The 27,880-nt window shown below is 40.3% G+C and overlaps 1 protein-coding gene across 1 annotated transcript; it reads right to left on the minus strand.

The window, feature by feature from the left end:
- Nucleotides 1-14,204: 14,204 nt before the first annotated feature.
- Nucleotides 14,205-27,817, minus strand: LOC127212931 (killer cell lectin-like receptor subfamily I member 1). The gene is made up of 6 exons (XM_051173133.1): nt 27,573-27,817; nt 24,870-24,962; nt 24,653-24,721; nt 15,846-15,997; nt 15,266-15,369; nt 14,205-14,378 (listed from the first exon to the last, which is right to left on the minus strand). Exons 1-6 carry the CDS (start codon nt 27,787-27,789, stop codon nt 14,264-14,266), a joined length of 750 nt encoding a protein of 249 aa, XP_051029090.1. The 5' UTR covers nt 27,790-27,817; the 3' UTR covers nt 14,205-14,263.
- Between the last annotated feature and the right edge of the window lie 63 nt (nt 27,818-27,880).

The following is a 27,880-nucleotide window of genomic DNA, read 5'->3' on the forward strand; positions in this document are numbered from 1 at the left end:
AACAGGCTCGATGAAGCAACCACCTCAAACCGAGGCATACATTCACATTACTGAAGGGCTAGACAATTGGCTCAGCCATTAAGAGAACTAACTCCTCTTCCAGAGGACATGGGTTCAATTCCCAACACCCACATTGCAAATCATAACCATCTGTAACTCCTGTTCAGGGGAGATCTGATATCCTCTTCTAGCCTTCCAAGATAGTGCACACATGTAGTTTACAGACAAAATATGCAGACAAAGCACTTATGCACACAAATTAAATGAATAATAAATAAATAATTTAAAAAACCCAACATAGTTGTCCTTTTCCCTAGTAGACAATTCAACTTAGTAGTATGAAGCTTAGCATTATCCACTTGGCACAGTGCAGAATCCCCTGGAAGGGTCTTTCAGTGAGAAACTATGTCCATTAGGGCTGTTTGTGAGCCCACCAGAAAGGGATTATCTTAACTGGGCTAACTGAGGTGGAAAGTGAGTGTGAGGGGGTAGGCTCTGAACTGCATGGAAACAGGAATGCCATTGAGTGCAATTATGTACACATTACTTCACTGCTCTTTGTTCTAGAGTGTGATGTAGTGCAGTCAGCGGCTTCAAGTTCCTCCCATGGCCAATTTGTAATAAAAAGACTGTAATCAGGCATCATGAGCCAATTAACTCTTCTACCTAAGTTGATTTTTACCAGGGCATCTTATCACAACGACACTTGAAACTAAGGCGGGTACTTACAACATTATACGTAGTCTTGCATCTTGTCCATCTTACTGCAACAAGCTGAACTGTGGATGAAACGGCTTGTAGGCAAGCCTCTGCCTATTCTATGAAAGAGAATACCACATGTTGACTCGGGGGAGGACAAAGGGAAGAGATGTGGTAGACCAAGACTTACAACTCCAATGGCCCATGCCACTGCCTGACTTGGTCTGCCCTCCACTCTTTGCATTGTACTGACTCCATGCCTTTACCCTCTCACCAGCTGGAATAAAGCCTGGTAACTTTCCTTACATTTCCCTCAGCCTGAAATCTCCTATGACAGCATAAAACCTTGAACTACTGCTGTGGCCAAGATGTAAGGGAATGTAATGTTTGTGTTGTCCTGTCTACAACTCTTTGCAATGGATTTAACTGAAGGGTATTTTTATCACTATTTTCCGAGCTTCATATGGATGATCTCAAACTTCAGATTGCCCCTTCCTGCCTCCACCTCTCAAGTGCTAAGACTACAGGCAAGGCATAGCATTTTAGTTAGGATTTATATTGCTGTAATGAAATGCCAAGACCAGAAAAACTTGTGGGGAAAAAAAAAAAAAAAGGATTTATTTAACTGACACTTCCACATCATGTTCTGTCATTGAAAGAAGCTAAGGTGGGAACTCAAATAGGGCAGGAACCTGGAGGCAGGAGCTGATGTAGAGGCCAGGGAGATGTGGTTGCTTACTGGCTTGCTCGACCTGCTTTCTTATAGGACCCAGAACACCCATGGTGGGCTGGCCTCTCAGCCTGAGTCACTAATTAAGAAAATGATCTAAAACTTGTTTACAGCCATAGCTTATGGAGACAGTTTTTCAACTGGGGCACCCTTCTCTTTGATGACTCTAGCTTGTGTCAAGTTAGCATAAAACTAGCCAGCACACAGGGTTACCATACTCAGTTCCTGGTTCTCGGGATTGAACCAAAGGCTTTGTGTGTGCTAGGTAAAGTCTCTAGCAACTGACTTATTTCCCCAGCTCCTGCTTCTACATTTTTGTCCTTTATTCTTAGAAGACATTACTATTTCTTGTTGAAAATTAAATTTTTCATTTACATGATAAAATATCCATAAGTTCCTTTTCCATGCAAGTCAAATATTATCACGTATAAACCTATCCTAATCTTTGAACTTTAAATGCAGAGAACACATTGTGAAACATGAAATCGAAGAAGAATCACACACACAAAAAAAAAAAAAAAAAAAAAAAAAAAACCCACATATACTTACTCAGTTCTGTTTTTCTCTTCATTACATTGTGATGTTTCCAAGGTCCAGGGAGACTCTGGCCACACCATGCTGTCTGGAGAGCTCAGTTACTATAATTTGGAATTTAATGGACTTCACTCATTTAATTATTATGCAGTCAGATATTTTGTTATTGTAACACCAAATAAGATATTTCTTTAGACAGATGAGATTTCAAGGAGAAAAAAATATATATAATAAAAGAAGAACTATATCCTTTAAGTCAGGCTGATAGGTTTCTACATGGCTTTCCTCCAGAACTAAGACAGATCTGTATCTGAATAAACCATCCAGTAATTATGGATTTCTAATGTGATAATTATGGGGTGCTGGGGAGAACAGCTAGGGCCTTGTTTGTGGCATACAAATACTCTACCATTGAGCTACATCTCTATCCTAGTCACCGATATGTTTATGACATTATTCCTCTATAATCTTATCTAGCTTTGGCAATATCTTTAACTAGTAAATCAGTTTATATTAGCAATGTCCACATTAGTTATCAATGTTGTTCAAGAAACAGATCTAGGAAATGACTCATTGTGTGTGTAGGTGTGTGTGTGTGTGTGTGTGTGTGTGTGTGTGTGTGTGTGTGTGTGTGTAGACTTAAGTACTTTGGGGATGTTTTGAGGTCAGTGAGCTATGTAACTTAGTGTATGTTCACTTCTCACTTTGTGCCATGCATGATACTATATACTGAAGTTATGTCAATTAATTAAATGAACAAAGATATCTTATTCTCACAGTGAAGGTTATAGTCATAAGATGATGAATGACAACAAGCCCAATTAGCTAAGGAGGTAACACTGTGCCCATATTAAAGGACATAAATACTGTGGATTTTATGCAGCTCCTTACTCTCAGCAGAACCAGGGAGTACAGGTTTATGATCCCAATATTTTAAACAGCAAATGTAAGGGCAATAATGTCTGTACTATAAGTTGAATCAGGTGACTGATGGGAGATGTCTGTCTGTATGCTGTGAATATGTTTCTCTTATTGGTTGGTGAATAAAGCTCTTTTAGCCAAGGGTCAGACAGGATTTAGCCAGGCAGGAAATCCAAACAGGGATAGAAAAAGGTCATGGGCGAAGTCAGGGCGAAGTCAGTAGCTGCCCAGGAACCAAGAGGACAGATCATCACGAGACCACGTGGAGATGCACAATTAATAGAAATGGGTTAATAATTAAAAAAAGAGCTAGCCAATAAGAAACATGAGCAATAGGTCAAATGGTTTAGAACTAATATAAGCCTCTGTGTTCACTTGGAACTAAACAGCTGCAGGGTTGGAAAGGACGGAAACTTCTGTCTAAAGAGGACCCATAGTATGTGTGAGCTGAGATGATGGAACAGAGTCTAGAAGGAGCCAACACTGCTAGCCTCACACCCTGTTGTGAGAAGAGCAATAGCTTGAATAACAATAGCCACATGAGCTCACATAATTGAATTCTTAGTCCTCAGTTGGTGGAGTCATTTGGGAAAGATCAGGAGGTGGAGGCGGGCTTTGAGGTTTCATTCCTATCTAGCTGTCTGCCTAATGCCTGGCAATCAGACAAAAGCTCTTCCCTGCCGCTCCAGCATCATGCTGCCTGCTTGCTGCCATGCTCCCTGTCAAGATGGTCATGAATTGTAACCCTCTGGAAGTCAGAGGTCTTCTTTTATAAATTGCACTGGTTATGGTGTCTTATTGCAGTAGTACAAAAGGAACTCAGACACAAAATTAAAGGAACAGCCAAGGATTCTGTAGGGAAATTAATGATGTAGAATGAGACCAGAAAGGAAACTGAGAGACTCTGTTTTTTTTGTTAATAAACCATTTGAGGATATTTAGCAGAGCTATTTTAAAAGGTGGCTACTTAATTTAAGTGGTCCCTTTGAATGTTCTCTTGACTTTAGAACGTTCAGGCTGGAGTACAGGGAGTTTACTTAGCAAGTTTTTTGGGAGTTATCCGAAGAACACATAATCATGGTTTCATCATGATTAGATGGTTTGGTGCCAGTGTCATGCCACCAGAATCTGGACATAGTTTGAAAATGTGAATGAGAACTCTAATCATCTGTATCCAGCAGCTGTAAAGATGTCATTACCAGTAGCTCTGGTCAGCAATACCAAAACTTCAGTCTCAGATATGAGCTTGATGTGTTTATTGTGTGTTCTGACATGTATGGGGATGCTATGTAGGCAATTTGATATAAGATTAGGAAGTTCTGATGTGGTGATACAAATTTAGTTTGTCCCAGTGCTTTAAGGACATTGATACTATTAGGCAATAATACTATAAAAGTTATGATGACTGGGATGTCTTAGGGCTGACCCTTTGGACACCTAATTGTGTAAGATATTATAGTGGTGAGAACAGGGACAGGGTCCATCAGATTGACTGTTTCAAAGCAGTGATATAATAAGCCTAAGGCTTGCAACCTCAGTGATAATCATTTCTATTAGTTGTTTGTCTTAATTATATCCACTAGTTTATGTACACTGGAAAGAAAATTATAATTTTGGAACATTTACTTCTTTCTACTTCACAATTTATTGTTATATATTATATACTTGGCATATGTAGTGTTCATGGTCTCTATCATTACTGTTCAGCTTTATAAAATATTAAGATATAAGATTCAGATGGGAGAAAGCAATTCAAGCTAGAAATGACAATAGTCTTCTACACTGGAAATGAGATTAGCGGTACAGCTTTGTGCCCTCTGCATGGTGGTCTGAGTCACAGGAAACTGGTGATACTTTTACGTCTTGGTTCAGTGTGTCATAATACAGATTTGCCACATGTAGACATTTCCCAGAAGTTTCCTAAACTTTAAAAGAGCTTTTGTCAAAGGTTCCTTGAATCACAATGTGTGACCCTTGGCCTTCAGACACTAATGTTAATTCCTACTACAAAATGTATTCAGTTCATCTGCAAAAGTCATCACACTCTGAACTACCCCCAAACTTCTTGAAAACACAAATATAAACCCAGTTTTGTAAAGCAGTATAAACCTAGGTATAAGACACTGTGACACCAATTAATGCAAGTTCAAATTATAGTGATGAACAGGAAAATCTTAGGGAGAAGAAATAGAAGAAAACTAAGAAAGCAACAAAAAACAAGATCAGAACTCTGTGGGGAAACCACCAAATCCTTTATTTCCATATTAATCATCTGGACTATGGTCTTGTGATGTGGAACACACTGGATTTGGCAGCCCCATCCATGGATGTCCAAGAGAGACAAACTATAGTTTGGACTGACACTGGGGCTTTTAACATCTACGTGATAGTGGTTTTACAGTAATACAGAATGAAACAGTTTCGGGGTCTTGAAGGCTTCTAACTAGGTTTCAAAGGACAGCCAGAGAGGGTATCACAAGGTCAAAATTAATACAGGCATTCCAGAAAGGGTGAGGGTCAAGATGCGTTGGTGTCTGAGCACCTGAATTGCTGTACTTAGGCAAAAACTTTGCCAAGGGGCCCAGCACCAGGAGACATGATGGAACTCTCCTCTCAAAGGACTCTTTCAAATGAGCCACAACCTGTATAGACTTAAGCCTATGGGGAGTAGAATACAGCCAATTACCCAGAAGCCCTCAAGGCATATTTGTTACTGCTTTCATGCAAAGTACATGTTTTTATTTAATGATAGTACTCCATTCAGAAACCACGCCTTACTCTCTGCTTTGCATAGATTTTGTGGATTTCTTAAAACTTGTTTAATCTCTTCTTTTCTTAATAGCCTATATTCCCCTCTTCTTTTGAGGATATCATTTCTGCTTCTGTTCTTTCCTAATTCTTAGTGGTTGCCTAGACTCTAAAAAGTTGTTTTATTTTTCCCTAAGCTACAATAATCAGCAGTCAAGCACAATACTGAGTCTACTTATTTGACCATGTATCATGTTAGGTTAAATAAGGAACCTGAAGAGCCTCCATATGTAAATGTCAGCATCAGATCTCTAACACTTTCCTTCTGAAGCATGCCATTTCATATGTCTTACAAGATGGAGCTAACTGCAAATTTTTTTCCTTTTGTGGTTTTCTGAGAAAAGTTTTCTTTCTCTTTCACATTGAATGATAATTTAGTTGACTACAGAATGTTTGATCTGTAGAATTTTTTCCTTTCAACACCACACTCACTTTCTTTTTTTTTTTTCTTTTTTTTAACATATGCAGGTTGTCCTTTAATGTTCAGGTGCAGGAGGCTTAAGATTTTGTAGAGAAGAAAGAAAACTGTTTATGTTGGAGATACCATACTTGCATTCTTTATAAGGAAAACTGTGTGCACTATTGGGCTGGTGAGACTGGGCTCAGTGATTAAGAGCACATGCTGCTCTTGCAGAGGACTTGGATTGAATTCCTAGAACCCACTTAGTAATCCACAACCATTAGTAACTCCGGTTCCAAGAAATCAGACATTATCTTCTGGCTTCTCTCAATACCAGGTACTTGTGTAACATGCATGTGAGCCCATGCTGGGCAGGCTTTTACACACACAGCCAAACAAACACATAAAATAAGAAACAAATATACATTTAATAAGAGACAAGACTAATGCTCCTCTATAATTAAGGGTGCTGTCTTTATTAAGATTTTGTCTTTTCCTTATGACAAGAGATTTAATCTGGTACACCAAAATACTCTAGAAACCAGCTTTAGGATGGATGTCCAGCTCTCAAAGAATATTAGAAGTTGTTAACCCAGAATCCATTTCCCTGTATCTGGACATGTGGACACTCAGAACGGTGCCTGGCACTGCTTCAGCTACCAGGAGTCTCTGGCTTCATGCACATGCTGATTTTTTTTTCCAGGCATGTAGAATGAGAGAGCTGTGAGGTTATGAGGATTTCCACCTAAATTCCAAACGACAGCTTTTGAGGCCAGTCACTATGGGTTTAGGCAAGATCCCTACAGTCAGTCTATTCAATAGCAACACCTGAGGCATAATTCAGTCCAATGATGTAAGAGCAGTGTGTTTAGTGGTGTGTGTGTGTGTGTGTGTGTGTGTGTGTGTGTGTGTGTGTGTGTGTGCCTGTGTGTGTGTGTAGAAGTTATTATGTGTTTAATTTTTTTCTGGATATAAATGTGTTATATACTGGTTTTTCTTTTTGTGTGTGTGTTTATTTAGTCTACTTCAAGTTCTCATTTCCCATAAAGAGTTTCAAAACATACCTGAAGACGTTCAGGAACCCTGGCATGTGCAGGTATTGTGTGACACTATTCCTAGAATGATGTGAGCAAACACCTCCTACTCACCCCAAATAGGGAAGCGATTGCAGACCAAAGTATGGGTACCACCAAAGTTCAACTGGGTGAACAAGTGGGTTCTATTGAGGTTACTTACAGGGGCAGAAATGACACCAAACTGCGTCAGCAAACCTTACCCCCTCATGGGTGATGGCTCACCCATGGAAACCTGAAGCACACTCTTCAACAGTTGTAGAGTGTCATTTCCAGGTGGCTCAGTTGGTCTGAGAATGATTCTCACCAATCCTTACTGCTTAAATACTCTAGCAGGAGCAGTGTGCACCTGTTAGCCAATCTGGTCAGGGTGGGGGGACTTCCAGAAGCTAATTGCATTGTTTCCTTCATGTCTTAATGAGATTCCCTGCAGGATGGAAATTTCTCCAGAGCAGGAGCTAAGGTGCTAGAGAAGAAAGGAAAAAGAGAGGGTAGGTAGAGGGGGGGGGGGAAGGGGGGGAGAAAGAATGGAGGGAAGAAAAAAGAAAACAAGAAAAGGGTAAAGAAAGGGAAGAGGAGGAGAAAGAGAGTGGAGGAACCTCAGGCTGGCAAACCTTCCATTCTACAAGAATGTTGGGATTTATTTTCCAGACTTCACTGTGGCACCTATGAAAGCAAGGCAGCCATTAAGACTGAGCGCTCTTGAGCTTTCCCTCATTCTTGTTTGTATCCCTTGTACAGCAAGCTTCAGTTATTGTTTGGTTTACTAGTGCAGCATTTAAGCCCGCTTGACTCAATAGAGCATCCTAATCAGGATTATTTGTAAACACAAATGAAAAATGTTTAATTCTCACTGTAGATGGCAGCTCTGGTTCACTCTGGTGACAGCCTTCTGGTGTTCTCGTCATAAGTTCCCACATCTCACTGCAGACTGTGGGAAGTGAAGGGGTGCGGGAGTAGGATGTATCATTTTCTTTAGCGGTGTGGCCACGGATAACTTGCCAATATTCCAAAATAATTATGTTAGCAGCCCAAATCAGACTCTGTGAGTTGCGCACACATAGAGACACATCAAAGCTGGAGGGAGCTTTGCTAACCACGGCTGTAGTGAGTTAATGAGTCCAAGCGCTGGCTGAAAGAGACCCCTCTCCACCCAGTGGGGGCCTTCCTCCTGGACCCTGGATTAGTCACAAATCACACCCAAACACCCGTTTTTCCAGAGCTATTCTTTATGAAGTGGGGAAGAAAAGTTAGTGAGTCACAAAGCAGCAGCAAAGGACCTTGCAGGTGTAATTTTAAGAGGAGAAGAAGGGGAGGTCTGTGTTCGACCGGGCTAAGACGCAGTGGAAAAGGGGAAAGGGACAGGGAGAGAAGGGGGAGGGGCAAAGAAAGGGGCCTATAAGGGACTGCCTCTGGATGGAGGGGGTGGGGCAGGCAAGGCGCATGGGCGAATTTCAATCTCAAGGGAGAAAACCTGTGTTAGGATAAGGTGTTTAATTTTAATTAGGCATGTTAGTTTAGTGTGCCAAAGGGCACTTTGGGTTGCTAGACTTCGGTAGTCAGCCTCAGGAGGAAGGATTCGTCAAGTAAGGGAACAGACCATGGCTGCTAGCTTTAAGAATGTAATCTACTGGTTTATTAGCAAGGCCGAGAGAATAGTGAGACGGGCAAGGGCTGCCAGAGCCATGTGCTTGAGTGGGGGAGTGTCACTTCCCAGCTTTATGTTTTATTATGGAGTGCCTGGCTGTTGGGTAAGTGGGATTTTTTTTTTCCCTCTGGCTGTGTCCTGCTGACATTGGGTCATTTTTGTTATGGGACACAAGGATGCTGGGTTGTTGGTCAAGGAAGGGAAGTGCAGGCTATGTAAGTTAATGTCTATGTTCTGCAGGACCATTTGAGGCTAGGGAAGTGTAGTATGTGAGGTTGGACCAGGGTGTAGATTTCACAGAAAACAGCTGGTGCTTGTAGTGGAGCTGCTGGAGTACTCTGTAGTTGATTTGAAATCTGTTGGAATAGATAGATAGGGACAGAGGTAAGTTGAGAAGAAAATTCTCTGGGATGTACATTTGAAAGTGTTAGACTCATAGTCCTGGCAGTTGGAGTCCCAGGGAAAGGGTAAGAGATCTTGCTTTGATGAAAAAGCAATAGCCCAGGAAACTTAGGCAGTCTGTTGGCAGGAGTACTTATCTGGAGTCTGAGAGCTTTGAGAGGAACCAGGACCATTTAGATTGGCTATACAAGGTTAATTGGGAAACAACTGTTATCTGAATTCAGGGTCTGGTTGTGTAGAGGAGAAGACAATTTGAGAGCTTTTGTCAAACAGACATTGGGGATTGGATAGAGAGCTTGAGAGAATCTGTCTTTGGCTGGCAAAGAGGAGTTCAGATGTCTAGGAACAAGTGGTCAATAGTGGTCAGTTGGGCCTTTGTGACTAGAACATTGCCTGCAGGCAGAAATGTGGTAGGTGAGGGGGGAGCATATTGAAGGAAGTCACCTAGAAGCAGTGGGAGACATTGAAGGAGGTATCAGTGAAGTTGAGGAGAGAGTGTGTTGGATGACTTTGACCTGAGTGAGGGCTTGGTCATGTGTGTGTGTGTGTGTGTGTGTGTGTGTGTGTGTGTGAGAGAGAGAGAGAGGGGGGGGAGGGGAGATGTCTTGGGTTAAACTGTATTTTCTAATTGGGAGTGTAGGATTTCTTTAAAGTGTGTGATGTCTGAGGATGTATGGACAGTTAATGAATTTGAGGTAGCCAGTTGTTGGTGGAGTTTGACAATTATTTAGGCACAAGAAAAGTAGGAGTATAAGAAGAAAGATGGGATTTGTGGGGAAAGGTGATCTTGAGAGAGCAGAAACTGAAAGAGGAGAATTAATATGGAGGGTTTAGTCTGATGTGGGCAGCTGACCAGAAGGAGCTGTCATCCAAATAAAAAATGTAGTCCAAAATAGCTAGAGGACTTCCTTTTTATGAGAGAGATGGTGTAGGAGGTCTTGAGAGATTGCGACAAGAGAAGAGAGGATCTGGGGAATGTTGAGACAAGGGGATAAGTGTAGTAGGATTGAGGGGAGGGCAGGTAAGAAATGTGAGAGATGAATTTTTGATAACAAGATGTTTGGAAGGATAAAATCTGAGATAGTGTCAGACATTGGAATTCAGGGAGGTATTGGTGGGAATAGATTATAAGAAGGAATCAATAGATTATGAGCAGGGACCCCAGAGCTAGTTTGTTAGATTTAGAGATGAAAAAAAAGAGATGTTTAGAATTTTGGAGAGAGTCTACAAATAAATAGATGGTTCTTTCCTGCCTGCCAGTTTCCAAATAATGACTCAGAGGCTTAATGATACTTATAAATGCTTGGCTGATGGTTCCGGCTTAGCATTAACTAGCTCTTATGTATAAATAAACACATTTATATTAATCTATAAATCATCACATGGCCTGTGGCTTACTGGTACTTTCCCATCTTGCTTCTTGGGTGGCTTACATTATCTGCCCTGACTCCACCTTATTTTATCTTTGTCCTCTGTTTGATTGTACCTCTTAACCTTATCTTGCCTTGCATGCCATTGGCCAAACAGTTTTATTATCAACCAGTGAGAGCAACACACATAATCACAGCATGAAGAAGGACCTGATGGAAACTGAGGAGAGGAGGAGGGATGCAGGAATGTGTTAGGAGCTTTTGTTAGGATAAAGGGCAAACTTTATGTCAGTTCTGGAGAGGACATCCTTTTATAATGAGGGAATAAGAAATGGAGGAGTAAGGGCAAAAAAAACCTTGAAAGGAGAAAGCTAGGGGAGGAGTCTGGAGAGAATTCTGGAGGACTGGTTGTGTATGCTGAATATGGCTGAGAGAGAGGTGTTAGCATAGAGAGAAGGGGAGAGATATGAAACAATGTTTTATATACCTTACATTAATTTTTAAACCCATAAATAACATTTTTCAAACTTTTATATCTCTAGTCATAGAGATATAAAGTCATATCTTATGTTTAGGCTGTCATAAGTTTAAATCTTAGATTTTGTAGCATTCATTTTCCTTGGACTATATAACTTGTCTCTTTTGTAAAACCCTCAGAAACTTTAAGTTTTTATTAGTGTGAAGCCTGCCAACAAGGCAAACTATACATTTGAAATGGACTGACCAGGCTGCTTTGTGTTTGCTGTTGTTAAAGCTATAGTTAGTCATCAATGTCCTCCAAGACCTGTGAATGATAAATCTGAGTACAAAGTATAATTTAAATGGTGTTGTATTAATTAAAATGGTAGAGATATATTGGTTACCTGGACAGTCACCCAAGGTTCCTCTGTGGTTGTTGGGGGCAGAGGTCTCAAGGCAGCATCAGCCTTTGGCTACCAGGCTCAGAATATCAGAAAGATTTCCCTATGGAGTAGGGATTTGGGGCAACTGGTCTTCCTTGTCTAGGCAAGGCAGGGCAATCATCTCTCCAGTGTCTTGCTTGACCACAATTTGGACAGGGTCAGGGCAGCAGTCGAGGTGAAGTTAGTTTCCCCCCAGTGGCTGGCTCTGCCACATTTAAAGCAAGCTCCAGGTAGAGTTCTTCTGTGCCCATCATCTTTGGAGGAGTTTGGGGGTGCTACCAGGCATGCCTTTCTATTATATAAAGAACTTTGTTTTTAACAAATATTTTAAATGCCATATTTAGCAAATTTCTGAGGGTTTGAGGACCATTGCCTATTAAGTGTGCCTGGACTATACAAGCTTTGTTTGTAGTTACTTGTTTCAAAGGTTTAAATAGTGTATATATATATATGTATGTATGTGTGTATGTATAAGGCTAAATGAAGTTTATTTCTGTAATAAATCATGACTTTAAGTACAGTTGTGAACATTTTAAAGAATATAATTATTTATGAGGTAACATAATAACTTGTATTTTAACTGTTTATATTGTAGACAGTGTCAGGATTAAGTTGGAGAAGTGACAGTGACGAGGAGGTAATTTGCAAGGCTGTAAATTGTATGGTAGTTTCCTGAGTTATCAACAGTGAAGAATTTCACTTTAGGAAGGGAGCTGGAGCATCACTGGGCTGAAAAGAAGGGTCTTTGGGGAATGAGGGAGGGGATACTGAAGTAGCATAACTGTTACAAGTGGTGGGGAGGCAGGGACAAGACGTGGGGAGGCTGCCCCAGTAGCCCTTTAAGGGCCAGGGACACTATAGGACTTCAAGGAGAAGATAGAGTGACTGGTTGTTTAGGACTGTTGGAAAGGCTGATGTGCTCAGTTGTAGGACAATGGAGCTCACAGCTGGGGTTTTCCTTTCTAAAACTGTTCTTTATGTTTTCACAGTTCATTGTATTTTAATGCAAACAATACGCTCTGGAACTCTGCGTGGAGAACTGTTAGCCGTTGTTTCTTCACAGATTTGAAAACTTACAATTTTATGCTTCCAATTATAGAATCTGTAGCCCAAGAACTTTGTTTTGTTTTCCCTTTGTGGTTTTTGTTCCTCTGCGACTATCTCATCTGTTCGCTCATCATCTCCAAGTCCCATTTTAAACGCCTGAAGGTTCAGTGCTAGCTGCTCTCTAGGAAAGGTAATGTCTTACAACTGCGGCCAGACTCTGGGCTTCTTTTTCTATTTATTGATTCATTATTTTATATTATGATAACTCACACAAGGAAGATATAGAACATCATGGTGATTAAGACAAGTTAAAAAAATATGAGTCCTTTATTAGCGGGCAACAAAGAATAGGCATATGAGTCAACATCTCTTGATGCTGAAGAAACAGGGTTACAGCTTTGTGAAAGGCAAAAACCACAAAGAGCATAATTTACATTAATGTTAGATGAGGGTCAGAGTAACCTTGAAATGTTCACTTTTGGAAGAGCGCAGTAATTACATTAGATACAGGATGACAGTTATTTTTGCATCATTCTTTCTTCAGTTATTTTAACTTACGTTACATTTGTATAAACATTAATTATCTTGGTTAATACACCCAGGCCATGGAAATCTTCATTGTCTTTCTAAGGTCTATGTTGGTGCATAGAGAGATAAGGACTGTTTTAGCAAACAGGAGTCAAGACCATATTGTGTTACTTTAGTCACTTCAGTATATCTGTGAATGCTTATGTGAGTTTGTATGTGTGTCATGTGCATGCAGGAGCTTGGGAGATCAGAAGAGGGTGTCTGATCCAGTGGAGTCAGATTACAGACTTCTGTGAGATGGATATGGGTGCGGAGAATTGAACTCGTGGCCTCTTAAGAAGCAGTAAACACTCTTAACCTGTGGGCCATCGTTCCAGCTCCAGACTCTGAGCTTCTTAACTTTTCAACCTGAGTTGCATTTGTTATTTATTGTTGTTCCCCCCTCCCTTGGAATCTGTTCTTGCTGCCTCAAGCAGAATCATCAATATATCTCTTGAACAATCTCAAAAGGTATATGCTGCTTAGGGATCTTACATCGTATGAGGTGGGCTGCATCTCTGGTCTACCTACCAGATACACAGAGACTTGAAAATAGTTTGAGCCCTGGGAATACAGACTAGGCTGAACAACGTAGTATAAGCATACTCCAAAAACAAAACAGAATAAAAAACAAGCAGCAACGTAGCTCCCTGGGGAAGCAGTACTTGTCACGCAAGCCCAGGGACCTGAGTTTGATCCCTGGAGTCCACATAAATGTGGAAGGAAAGAACCAGTTCTACCAAGTTGTCATCTGACCTTCACAAGTACACGGTGGCACCTTCTGCTAGTTATACAGGAATAACACACAAACCACGTTTTAAAACTCCACTTAACTAATGTGGTAACCCTTTATTACTCTTAGTCTCCTGGATTTTGCAGAGTTGCTGAATAACAATGTTATTTGCCATTTAACTTATTCAAAGAAATATAAATTGTGCAGAGAAGTGATCACCCTCAAGATAAATTATACTCACTGTCAATACAATATATAAAGTAAAAATATTAATCAACGTTTTCTCAATTCAATAAAAAGTGTTCAGAATCTAAAAATCATCACTTAGTAACCTTTTAGCGAAGTGCGTGTGTAAAAGTATGGAGCCAGTAAATACCAGACATGTTTTTTATTTGTAGTTTAATAAAAATTGTGGTAGTGAAATAGGTGTCACAGTATATTGAACTCACAGATGTATGGTTTCTTAGATGAACAGTCTTCAGGATAAAATTGATTTTTACTTACATAAAGACAATTATGATTCTTCTTCTCTGAATCATTAATTCTGTGTAAAAACAATTACAAGATCAGAAATCTTGAGATGGTAACTGCAGATAGCATTTTTTTTTTTTTAATTTCAAAGTTAGAATTAGCTAAAACAAGCATAGGCCAAAGGGAAGAAAAATATGTTAGTACAGGAAGAAAACACAGAGCCATGGGGAAGAGGGTAAGGAGGTAACATGTCATCACAAAACATTGACTGAAAACATCAAGCACAAGCCAGTCCTACAGTGTCGAAGAAAGCAGGGTAGCGATTCGAGTGGTGAAACAAGGAAGTGGTGAAAGGCTTTAGAGATACAAACTTCCTAAAATGATGTGTGGGGGTGTCTGCAGGGAGTCTGGGAAATAAACACACAAAAGCTCCCAATACTCTATGGTATTCCCCATAGAGTGCCCCTTCCATATGAGAGCTCTTTACATACACACACACACACACACACACACACGCACGCACGCACACACACACACACACACACACACACACACACACGTTTCTTATTTTACATAGCGATCCCAGCTCCCCCTCCCTCCCTCTCTTTCTCCCACCCATGCCTCCTGACCCCACCCCTGACTCCACAGGGAGGGTGGTCCCTTCCAGGAGGCATCATCTAAATCTGTCAAGTCATTTGGAGTAGGGTCTAGGCCCTCCCTCCTGCCTCTAGGCTAAACGAGTATCTCTCCATGGTGCATGTGTTCCCAAAGTCCTTCGTACACCAGGGATACGTCCTGGTTCCACTGTCAGAGGTCCCTTAGACTGCCCAGGCCTTCTAACTGAGACCCATGTTCATTCCTTACTTCTGAATGCTCCTGTGCCACACACAGACAGGAAACGTGTGTGTAACAATCTTACCACCCTCAGCAGAGCCCACTTTATCCAAACATTATACTTACGGATTTTGCTCTGTTTTAATGTCATTAATCCATGACGAGAACCCAACAGTTTCATTTGTTTTGAGAAGAATCCACCCATGGATTTGAAACACTAGCAGGTTTTCCTGTTGAGTACAGAAAAATCACAGCCCACAACTAAGTGTAAAATCCTAGTACTTTTTCTTTTCTTTCGCTTCCTAAAAATGTTTTTAAATTCATACGTTTTTAAAATCGAGACAGAATTTCATCCCCAGGTGGCCTGGAAACTCACTGTATAAGCCAAATGGCTTCAAACTCATAGTGGTCCTCCTATATCAGCAGCTCAAGTGCTGCCCTTACAGGGATGAGTTACTAAGCTGGGTGATCTGATCCTTCTTTACTAAATAGCATCTTTAGCAAGGGCTTGCACAGGCCTGCTGAGGAGAACAAGCCAATGCCGCAGAGTCTGTCCTGTTTTCTAAGTGAGAATAATAGTAAATCGCCATAAGAAGCTGTCACAGGCCTTCTAGAACTTTCAGTTTGCTAGACCGAAGTCTTCATGACCAGGGCTTTCACTGCAAGCAGTTACAAAGAAGCAAGAAAACAGGAGTGTGTGACCTACCAGCTCTGCTTTGGAGTCTATCTTCACAACATGAGACCTCAGCTCCTTACAGGAAGATTGACTGTCCTCCCAGGTTTTGATTTCACGAAAAACATGATAGAAACTGTTTCCAAAGGCAGTCCAGTTTTGTGAACAAAGATCACAGATGCCATCTAGGAAAGGCACATGTGTAAAATGAGTGGTCGGCATTAGAATGGCCATTATTAATACAGCTTTTATGAGATTCAAGTATACTGCACTGAGAGTAAAGTTTCATTAATCTCTTTGCTGGTGCTGCAGGTTGATCAAAGCCCCAGAAATGCTCATCCAGCCCCGTCCATGAGCTACACTCTAGTCCCATACACTGCCTAAAAATGATGAGTACTATTTACACAATCCTTATCTGATAACATCGATGACATATTTTTGATTTAAATTTTTTACATAGAAATCAATATAAACTGATCCCTGCAAGGAAAACAAGTATAAATATTATTTTTGTCATAATGAGTATAAATATGTAAATGTAAGTGACATAATTATATGAATAGGAAAAAAGCAGTTATGAAATCATTCTCTATCTGCAGTTGTTTTTATGAAGAACAGCTCTGAATACACAAAATTAAAATATATAGGTAGGTTTAAACTGGTATTCTCAGTATTTAAGATGTGTATTTTTCATATTTAATTTCTATAACATTTATAGTCATCCAAGGTCCAATTAGTTACATATCTCCTCAGAATAATGAGGACAATTACTTCTCTGTCTCTCATGTCATATGGTTATTTCCATAGCAGTATGTATTTATGAAACAAATTTTTTTATTCTGTTCGTTTATTGAAATAGCATTGTTCCCACTCAAAAATATTTTACAGGTAATATATGTCAAGGAAAGTATGTAAAAGCTAATAAAGCTCCCAGATAAGACAACAGGCATTACCCACCACCCACTAACACTCCTTTAAACCTGTGCAACAGCCCCAGATTGCACCCCCTCCTCTGGGGTCCATATTCTGGCCACAACTTCAGCAGAAGACTTCTGTGTTGCCTGAGGTCAGACAAGTTCTAGGGACTCAAGGCAAAACACTGCCCATAGCCAGTTAACACTCCTTAAAGCTGGCCACAATCTCAGCAGAAAACTTTTGCTGCATGGGAGGCAACACCATACTGGAATACACGAGAGCCGGCATTAACCCAGAACCTCAGAGGCCACGTAGGTACTTGGAACCTCAGAGCCAACATTGGTATTCCAAGCTCCAGAAGTCATGCAGGCTGAAATAACCCAGATGGAGACATCGACTGAACCTAAAGACTTGCTAGTCACCAGAACTCTTAGCCGGAAGACCAGAGGGAAACAGAAACTAAGGAAGAAAACCATCTATCACAGACAAACTCAGAAATCAACACGGAGACCGATATTCATTCCAAACCCAGATGTGTAAATGCCAGTGTAAGAACACAATCAACAACAGAAAAGGCCATATGGTACCACAAGAGCCCAGCTATCCTAGAACAGCAAGACATGAGCATTCTGGTGCAGCTGATGCACTAGAAAATGACCATAAAACCAACTTTATGGAGATGATAAGGGCCCTCAAATAGGAAATGAAAAAAGAAAACACTATAAAAATTTCAGGAAAGGACAAAAAAATTGAAAAAAGTCAATAAATTCTTTAAATGATATTAAGAAAGTCAAGAAAAAATAAACAAGAAGGTAAAGGAAACTGTTCAAAACCCAAAAAAGGAAACAAAAGCAATAAAAAGGAAGAAAAAACAAACAAAAAACAAAAACAAACAAACAAAAAAACACAAATGGAGGGAACCCTGGAAATGGAAAATCTGGGTGAGTGAATAAGAACTACAGATGCAAGTGCCACCAATAGAATATAAGAAATTGAAGAGTTAATCTCAGGCAGTGCAGATAAGTTAAAAGAAACAGTTTCATCTATCAAAGAAAATGATTAATCTAAAATAAATCCCTAACATAAAACAACTAAGAAGTCTGGGACACTAAACAATGACACCATGCATTGTACTAACACATAGATAGAACTAGAAGAGATCACCCTGAGTGAGGTAACTCAGACTCAGAAAAGCAAACATCACTTATAAGTGGATATCAGATGTAAAGTAAAGGATAACCATGATATAACCCACAAACCCAGAGAGGCTAAGTAACCAGGACGACTCAGCGGGGACAAGTGAACCTCAATGTAAAGGTAAAATAGACATCAGAGGTGGATGGAGGGTATGCAGCTGGGTTGGGCTGGGGAAGTGGAGGAGGAGCAAGAAGGTGGGGGTAGAATGGAGAGAAGGTGGGGGTAGAATGGAGAGAATATTGAGAAAGACAAATGGAATCTGGGGGCATCTCTGAGAAGAGATAGAAACCTAATGCAATGGTTACTTCTAGGAATCTTTGAGGATGATCCTAGTTAAGACTCCTAGAAATAGCAGAAATAGTGCCTCTACCAGTCATCTATAACCAGACAAGACTTCCAGTGCAGGGATTGGGCCCCCAACCCAGCCATATAACCTACAATTTGCCCTGCCTACAAGATACGCTGGGGTCAAGATTGCAAAGAAATTATGGAAGTGGCCAATCAATGACTGGTCCCGCTGAAAACCATACCCTGAAAGGAGGTTCAACCCTCACACTGCATGGAGGGCCAGAACCCAGAGGCTGGACAGGCTAGAGACCTGGGATAGAACCAAAAAGTGAGTGGGGAAAAAAGTCAATGAAATGATTCCTAATGACATTCTGCAATACTCATAGATTGTTGCCTAACTAAACTCATTAGAGAAGCTTCACCTAGCAACTGATGGAAGCAGATGCAGAAACCACAGCCAAACATTGGGTAGACCTAGGGTAATCCTGTGAAAGAGGGGGACGAAGGAATTAAGGGAGTCAGAGGGGCCAAGAAAAGCCACAGAATCAACTAAGCTGGGCTCATGACAGCTCCCAGAGACTGACCTGCCAAGGAGCGCTTGCATGGGTCTGACTAGGCTCTATTCATATTGTTACAGTTGAGTAGCTTTGCCTTCTTGTAGGATTCCTAACAGTGGGAGCAGGGACTGTCTCTGACTCTGTTGCCTGATTTTGGTTCCCTTTCCCCTAAACTGGGTCACCTTGTCCAGCCTTAGTAGGAGATAAGGTGCCCAGTGTCACTGCAACTTGATAAACTATGGATGCCTGATATACTTTGGAGGACTAACCTTTTCTGAAGGAAAAGGAGGAACAGTGGATGGGAAAATTGTGAGTAGGGACCTGGAGGAGAGAAGGAAGGGAGGGGAAATTGATTGGGCTGGAGAAAATATCTAGTTAATAAAAATTGATAAGGCTGATGTTTTCTAAGATAGCACATATATATCACAAATTCCTCAGTTTTAATTTTAGGCCTAATATAAAAATACATTTTGAGCATTTAAATGAGTACTATGCAAGCATCCTATTAAGATTTCACAGTTTGTCTCTATAAGAGATTCTGAAAGTGTATTTTGAAGTATAAAAAGGCATATGTTAAGTGTGTACATCACAATTTTATCAAGAGTATCTTACTCTTTACCACTTTATTTCTCTCACACTTAATGTTTCCTACTTTAGAAACACATCAGTTTTCTAGGTTTGAAATAGTGCATAATTAAAGCAAAATCATTTGTAATTGCTAATTAGCTTACACATGTCAAGGCAGAACACAGCTCTCAACTCAAATGAAAAAATAATTTATTCTAAGCCAAGTATGAGTGGTCACAACTAGTTGTAGTAAATACTACATTTCAGGCAGAAGCAGCTTTAGAAAATATTAGTGCCCTCTAAAAGTTTACATGATAGTTGAAAGGTTAAGTCAGACACAGAGAAGGGAAGTGAAGGCTATAAAAGAGACTAAAGATAGCCCCCAGATAATTTGGTTCTGGATCTGTAATATTCTGACTCTCCAAAATCATAGTGTTTCTATCAATTAACCCACTTTGTAAAATACATCACAGATACATCTTTTTATTTCCTCCAAACTGTAGCTTACCAAATACTTTTATATAAATCTTTGTAATTTGACTTTCTCCTTCATGGTTGACTTATTTCTAGTCTGTACCCATATTTTCATTCCACAAATTGTTTCGTTTCCCCCTACTTTCTTCCTTTCATCCCTGGAATACCCAAATACATTCATTTCCCATGAAGACTTTTCCAAACTCTTAACTATTTTAAACATCTACTGCCCTTTCTGAATAACCAGCACACTTTTACTTCTGTGCTCCTCCAGTCTTACTTTGTTTCTTCATTACCGTGATAAACACCATGACAAAAAGTAGCTTGGGGAGCAAAGAGTTTATTTGGCTTGCAGATTGCAGGGCACCATCAAGGAAGCCAGTGAAGGAGCTCAAGGCAGGAACTTGGAGGCAGGAGCTGAAGCTGAGTTCATGTTGGGAAGTTCCTTGCTGGCTTACTTCAAGACACACAATCAGCTATGCACCCTGGCTCATCTACTTAGGGAAAGTACCACCTCAGAGGAGCTGGGCCCATCTATACCATTTAGCAATCAAGAAAATGCCTCACAGACAGGCCCTCAGGCCAATCTAATGGAGGCAGTTCCTCAGTTGGGATTTCCTATTTCCAGGTTTATCTGTGTTTGTTTCAAGTTGACAAAACTGAACCAGTACCTCTGTCTGTCCTAGTTTCCCCTCACTGACTTGGAAGCTTGTCTCTCCATACCGAAGTATTCTTAAGGTTTTCAGACAGGCTCAATTACTTCAAAGAGTGAGTCAAAGATTAACTTTATATTTTGTCATTTTCAAAACATCTGAGATGAGCGAGGCTGAGCTTCATTTGAAAATACAGTGATGCCTGAGCTGGGGTCATTCAGTAGCAGGTCTGGCTCACAGCTCCTCCTAGCATCCTCTGCTCTCCTAGGCTAGGGCAGATTGACTTGTGTCTATTAATGTCAAGGTTACCTATGCAGCTATCAGAGCAAAGGAATAAAAAGTAACAAGAAAAACAAACGGAAGAGAATGAAGGGAGAAGAATGTGGAAAACTGGAAAGTAAAGCAGCATGGAATATTTCTGCCTACCATTTAAATGAGCTTGAGGCCAACTCAGTGGGAGGGAATTTATGTCCATAAGTTAGCCAGCTACCTGTGCCTGGAGTTGTCATGGACCTAAAAGGAAAACCTACCACTGCCATGTTCATAAGTCCATATAATTTCAAGCTGTAATCTAAATGTTTATTCTGCTACCCACAGATTAGCACAGCTTTCACACCTCATCAAATAAATTTCTTCTTATGTAATGGAGATTTTTCCAGAGTCCAACAACAAATGTATCAAAATGTATCGAAGAAGTGACTGGGTGGTGCCCAACCCTAACTGATCTATCTAAGATGTCATCGGAAAATTTTAGACGAGGAGCCATAAAGATTGTAAGAGCCAGAGGATCAGGACATCTGGTGTAAGGTGCTGTCTATCAGCTGTGCCCATGAAATCTCAACATTATGGCCATCTGAACAAGACCACCAATCAACACCAATCAACATGTCAACATGGATAAGTGGAATTTCACAAGGCCCTACCTCCACATGAAATACTATAAGTAATAAAAGGCCGCTGAAAGAGAATCAGTCTTCACTAAGGATGAACCTCCTGAAAAGTCATTCAAACTCAAATGACCTGCTCTAAACACATATACATAGGAATAGCACTAAATAGACTCAGTAGCTTGTGTATTAGGTAGCAATAATAATTAGAGATGTGAATTTGAGGGCCCTTGGGGGAATTGAGAAGTTGAAGGAAGAAATAGAGGAGTGGATATTGTATAAATACAGTACTCGTGTATTAAGCTCTCAAAAAATAAAAAAAGACATTCAAATAAAAATCCATTTAAATGTGTAGAATCTGATAAACAAGATTATTTGGTATTTGGAACATTTGGAGAAGACATAGTTATAAAATACCATGGAGGACAAGCTTATGCCAGAGACATAACCAAGGCATGGAGTGCCTGCTCAGAAATGTTTTTGTCCATATCCCTATCCCATCTACACTGTCATTCCCTTAATCTTTAAGAAAAACAGAGCTTAATTATTTGAGGCACTGAGATCAGCTGGTGTAAGACCCCAGGGTGCTGGACAAGTGAAGTACAAGCCTAAAGGGTATAGAGAGGTTACAGCACGACTATATGTCCTCTGTGTAACTTCGTCCTATGTGTACTTTGGTAACTGCGGTGCTTTGAAGAACTGTGTTCTAGAACAGCAACATTCAAGTCTGTACTCCCTCCAACAAAAATAACCTACTATGTTCTAGATGGTGTATTTTCTAGAAACTAACCTTTGGTGCTTGATGGTCATGGGATGAGGATATTGCTCACAACAAAACAGTTGCCTGTGTAGCCTGCAGCAATAGACATCAAGAATACAATAACTGTTGGTACAGTATTAGGGAATGTCAGCTACTGTACCCTCTAGTGAAGATCAACCATGAGACTACAGAAGATGAAAATATTCATGCAAGGAAAATAACCCAGTAAAAGGACCTCAGAAGGCTACAGTGGTTAAGTGCAGTGCATCCAGATTTGAGCTGAAGACCAAAGGGTTTGAGGAGAATGGTCATTATGTCACCATGGTCCATGGAGACAAAGTGGGAGAGGAGAATGGTGAGCCACACCCATTGTGTCCATGTTGATTATGACAAGGAAATACCTCAAACTATCTAAAATGAATAGCTTAACAAATGGTGGGGAGAACACAGGATATGGAAACATAAAGGTGTTGAAGAAAACTTATAGGTAGGAACATTTGAAACTTCTCCAGAGCAACAACAAGTAATAAGAACAGAAAAGATACCTCATTACTTTAAATTATTTCATTGTGTACTATTATTTTTAACAGTTGGTTTGAAGAGTTCATTAAACTCTTGGAGCTGTTTCCTGTTGGAGTTGGAGGTTTCTCTTGCTCCCAGGCCCTCTCACATTCTTCCCAGTAGAAGCTGCTTAAGGCCTCCTCAACACCTTAGGCAAACATGGCTCAAATGCATAACACTGCCTATTTCTGTTGCTTCCCTAAACAGTAGATACATGGTTTTGCACAGGCTGATTTTCATTGCATCATTTGTTCCATTCAGCATGTTTTTCAGCATATCCACATTGTAAAAGCAACTAATTTGTTTATTGTTGATTCATACCCCATGGCCTCATGAAATAATACCCTGTCTTAATCAGTATTGCTATTGCTGTGATGAAATACTCTGACCACAACAACTTGAAAAAAATGGTTTCATATGCTTTTCCTCATCTAAGAAAGTCAGCACAGGAACTCAAACAGTGAAAGAACCTGGAGGCAGGAGCTGATGCAGAGGCCATGGAGGAGTGCTGCCTACTGGTTTGCTATTTTTACTGTAGATTTGCATAAGATGGATTACTAATAACCGCAAGACACTGTCAATATTAAGCATTGCTAATGCCATTAATCTAAAACTCTTCAATGTAGTCCCCAGAAGATTTTAGGACAAGGGCAGAAAGCAGTCACACTCTTTCCAAAAATATCATAAAAATGCATCCTAAGTCATTTACTAATATTCTGCCCCTCTGATACTTCTTGTTCTTGGCCGCCGGTGTTCACTCAGCACCACTGTCCATGTTCCTAATAGCATGGCCCATTAAGCTTTTAAGACATTCAGCTGCTTCCCTAATCCAAATTCCCCTAGTCCACATTTTCCTGACAAGCTTCATGGTCAGGCCTATCACAGTAATATATCACTACCTTGTACCACTTTTGTCTTAGTGTTCTCTAGAGAAATAGAACAGATAAGATAACTATATTTATATGTATAATTTGTTAGAATGGCTTACAGGTTGTGGTACATCACCCCCCCCAAACTGACTGTCTTCCAACAGAATTTCTAAGAATTCAGTAGAACAGTCCACAAGACTTGATGTCTCAATGATCTTCATTGTGTACCGGAATACTGAAGAAGTAGGCTCTAATGTCAGTGAAGGGATGGACTTGTCAGCAAGAGTGAGGGCAAGCAGACAAAGAGCAAAAGCTTCCTTCTCTCATGCCCTGGCTATATGCTGCCACCACAAGTTTTTCCCTCGATTAAAGGTGGATCTTCCCACCTCAAAAATATCTGGATTAAAGTAGTTTCTTCCCATTTCAAATGATTTAATTAAGAAAAATCCCGCAGCCAAGACATATACCTAGCTCTTTGGGCGTTAGTTAATTTCAGATGTAGTCAATTTGACAACCAATAATAGTCAACGCATTTGTCAACCATCAGCTTAGTGACAGCTGTTTTGAATGCTTAGTTAAGGTTTATTATTATGACGAAATGCTTAGAAATATATGTATACAGTCATTTGAGGAGATGGTTTTCTTTCCCCTTGTTAATAAGTATAGTTGGAGAATTCATGAGAATGTGTACCAGGACTGCTTTCTCTACAGAATCATCATTCTTTATACTAGGAATAAACACACATTGGTATATATTTCCTAGGATTACTTTCTATTCACAGATTTTTATTTTCAAGCAACAGAAATATGAGCACCTCATATTTAGTAATCAACATATTTAAATTTCATTTTCATCCTAATAAGATTTAAAAAAAAAAACCCATATATACTTGTAGTTTTTGTGGATTTTGTTTTTCAGATTCTCCTTTCTTGGTTTTAGAGCCATGTGAGTTATTCCCCAGTAAGGCACTAAATGAACAACACTGCATTTGTCTATCATGATTGATCAATGTTTATGGAAACAGGAAGATTATTTGGCCCAATAATGAAAAGTCCTGGAAGAATACCCTATAGAGTTAATACTCACCAACGTGCTTAGAGTTAATACTTACTATCCTCCTTAGGACACAGGTGAGCCTGAAGCGAGCATTTTCTGCTTTGTTCTTCTTGGTTAGAAAATACTAGGGTAAAATTTGAGGCAGTAATCAGTAGTGTTTAGGATACGATCACGTGGATGCTGTGAAATACAGTCTCCATAGGAAGTCGAGCTATCATCAGTTGCTGAAAGCATAACTGCTGCAGGAGTGAGGCAATCCCATAATTGCTTACATTTTGGAAATAAGATCCCCACGGCCGTCATCAGCACCACACACAAGGCTCCAAGGGTGCCTGCTACCATCCTCCACACTGTTCTTCTGGGACCTCAAAAGAAAGATAGACAGTGACAATGACTGAGTTTCTAACTTTCAGGAATGTAGTGAAGAACAGCCCGCCTCCATTATAGGATTAAAAGCCGTCTTATAGTAAAGACAAACTAGGTTCATTGCTGTTTATGAATAAACCTGTTTCTCAAAGATTGGGCTGTTGCTTGTCTATAACTGTAACTACAAATAGGACAGTACTGCCTTTTTCGTGATTGGCAATCATATCTTGGTTTTAAAAGTTGTTTATAACTATCTTGCAAACCTACTTTTGTTTTAACGGGTTATATGACCACCTATGACTGTCTTTTCATGACAACCTGTTTTCCTGACTACCTTGTTAATGGGGGATATATATATATGTATGTATGTATGTATGTATGTATATGTTTATCTTATTGGTTGGTGAATAGAATACTAATTGTCCAGTAGCCAGACAGGAATTACAGGCATTGTGGCCAGACAAGAAGAATTTTAAGGAGAGCACATAGGGAGAGAGCTGCTGGAGAGACACCATGTAGCAGCTGAGAAAGGAAGGGGTCGAGGCATCACTGGGTAAGCCAAGAGCTCATGGAGATACACAGATTAATAGAAATGGGCTTCAGAAACTAAAAGAGCCTGCTTCAAACTTCAAAGCAAGGTGAAAGCAGAGAACAGACTCCCTCTATTCATCTGTATGTCTGTCTGTCTATCATCTTTATCTATCATCTATGTATCATCTTCATTTATCTATCATCTTTATTTATCATCTGTCTGTCTATCTATCTATCTCCTATCATCTCTCCATCCTGAGACATCTATAAAGAAACAAAAGACAGAAATAAGGTTATGTTTTTAAAATTACATTTAACTTCTTAATTTCACTTCTGTTATCTGGTTAAATATAATATTATAATTTTACCTCCAAAATATTATAGAAAGTATTTCTCTACAATCCATTATACCTGTGACACTACAGTATGATATTTCTTTCAATCTGGTGGCTATTTCTCCAGAGCAGACTAATTGAGACTGAATTAGGTTGAACTGGTTAAAGGTGACATCAATAGCTATTTTCACAACAGCAGGAAATGAAGCCAGTCATGTTTGTTCACACCTGCATTTCTACAATTTTAGGAGCCTAAAGTAAAAGGACTGCTTTGAATTCAAGCCTATGTGAAATACAGAATAGAGCCCTATATCATAAAAATGAGGGAGGGGAGAAATAAAATATTTAAAAAATTTTAAATCTATTTATTTATTTTGCACCCTGACCACAGTTGCCCCTGCCTCCTCCAAGTCCCTTCTCTCTCCTCCTGCTTCCCACATTCAGGCTTCTTCCTTTTCTGTTCAGAAAGGGGAAAGATTCATATGAAATATCAACAAAATAGGGTATATCAAGTTGTAATAAGACTAAGAACCTCCCCTTGTATTAAGGCAGGGCAAGGTGACCCAGTATGAAGAGTAGGACCCCAAAAGCTAGGAAAAGAGAGACAGCCCCTTCTCCCTGTTAGGAGTCCCACAAGAAGACCAAGCTATACACCTGTACTATATATGAAGAAGGTCTATTCAGTCTCATGAAGGCTCCCTGGTGGTCTGTTCAGATTCTCTGAGCTCCTATGAGCCCAGGTTGGTTGATTCTGTTGGTTTTCTTGTGACGCACTTGACCCCTATGGCTCCTATAATCCCTTCTCCTTCTCTTCAGCAGAATTCCTCAAGCTCTGCCTAATGTGTGGCTATGGGTCTCAGTCTCTGTTTCTATCAGGTTGCTGGGTGAAGCATCTCTGATGATATTTGGAGTAGTTACCAATCTGGTTACAGAAGATGGCCAGTTCAGGCTACACGTCTGATATTGCAGCGTCTTAGGTGGGGTCATCCTTGTAGACTCCTGGGACTTTCTCTTGTGCCCCAAATGTCCCCCTTTATGAGTCATTTCATTCTGTCCACATCCCATTCATCCCCACACTAGTCTGGTCCCTAACCATGTGTACATAATTAATAAAACTTAAAAAAAACTGTTGGAACCTGCTTCAATGATGCTTGAGAAAAACAGATTGAAAGAAAACTTATTCTAAGATAGTATCCAAGACTAACTGGGGTGGGGGGAGGTTGTTACAAAGATCTATAATTAATGTATTGGGACTAATTTGGCATGGTTATATTTCATTTTCATTCTGTTGCTGTGACAAAATACCCTGAAATATGCTACATTAGATGTGAGAGGGGGCTGTTGATTTTAAGATTCTCATTTAGAGTTCACAGAAGTTCCATCAGTGCAGGAGCTTGTAGCAGCTAGTCACATGCACAGTCAAGAGCAGAGAGACGTGAACACACTCATGCTTGGAGCTTGCCTAGCCTTCTCTGCTGTTACACAGTCCAGAGCCCCAACCCGGGAATGGTGCCTTGTGCTTGCATGTGGTTTTCCCACATTAGTCAGGGCATCAAGACAATTGACATCAAGACAGGCTCACAGGCTGGTCTGATCTGGACAGTCCCTTAGGAAGACTTTCCCCAGTTGATTCTATGTCGTGACACATTGGCAATTAAAGGTGGCCATAGCAGGGTATTGAGAGCTGCAATATAAACTCTGGTGTTGAGATCTGTCAATTGCAGAATAGACACATCACTGTACCTTGTCTCTTCCCTCTGACAACCCGCTTTGGGGGCAGGGGCTGAGGCGTTCTGTGGAATATCAGTGCTGCATAGTTTAACTGGTCTTCGCTTAGCATTACAGGGCTCTGCTTGGCTTTAGGTATGCTTTGCTTCTGTGAAAACTTAGTCATCTTCATCTCCGTATAAGTAATGTCCTGGTTGTTTCCTGTATGTTCATGGTGTTTACTGGGAGGCATTTCCTTCTGCTTCACACCAGTCTTGGCTGCCCTTGTTCTGGAGTATGTCTGTAACAAAGGAACACTTTCAGGCTTCATTGCTGAAGCCGCT

This window comes from Phodopus roborovskii, unplaced genomic scaffold, assembly GCF_943737965.1.
Source record: "Phodopus roborovskii unplaced genomic scaffold, PHOROB, whole genome shotgun sequence".
Lineage (NCBI taxonomy): Eukaryota > Metazoa > Chordata > Mammalia > Rodentia > Cricetidae > Phodopus > Phodopus roborovskii.

Bases quoted from the DNA above. Each gene is read 5' to 3' on its own strand.
- LOC127212931 (XM_051173133.1), bottom strand. From the start codon at position 27,789: ATGCCTCCCAGTAAACACCATGAACATACAGGAAACAACCAGGACATT. The intron at 24,722-24,869 runs GTAAGCAATTAT...ATTTTACCCTAG, and splicing joins GGGGATCTTATTTCCAAAAT to TATTTTCTAACCAAGAAGAA. The intron at 15,998-24,652 runs GTAAGTATTAAC...TGCCTTTCCTAG, and splicing joins CCTGTGTCCTAAGGAGGATA to ATGGCATCTGTGATCTTTGT.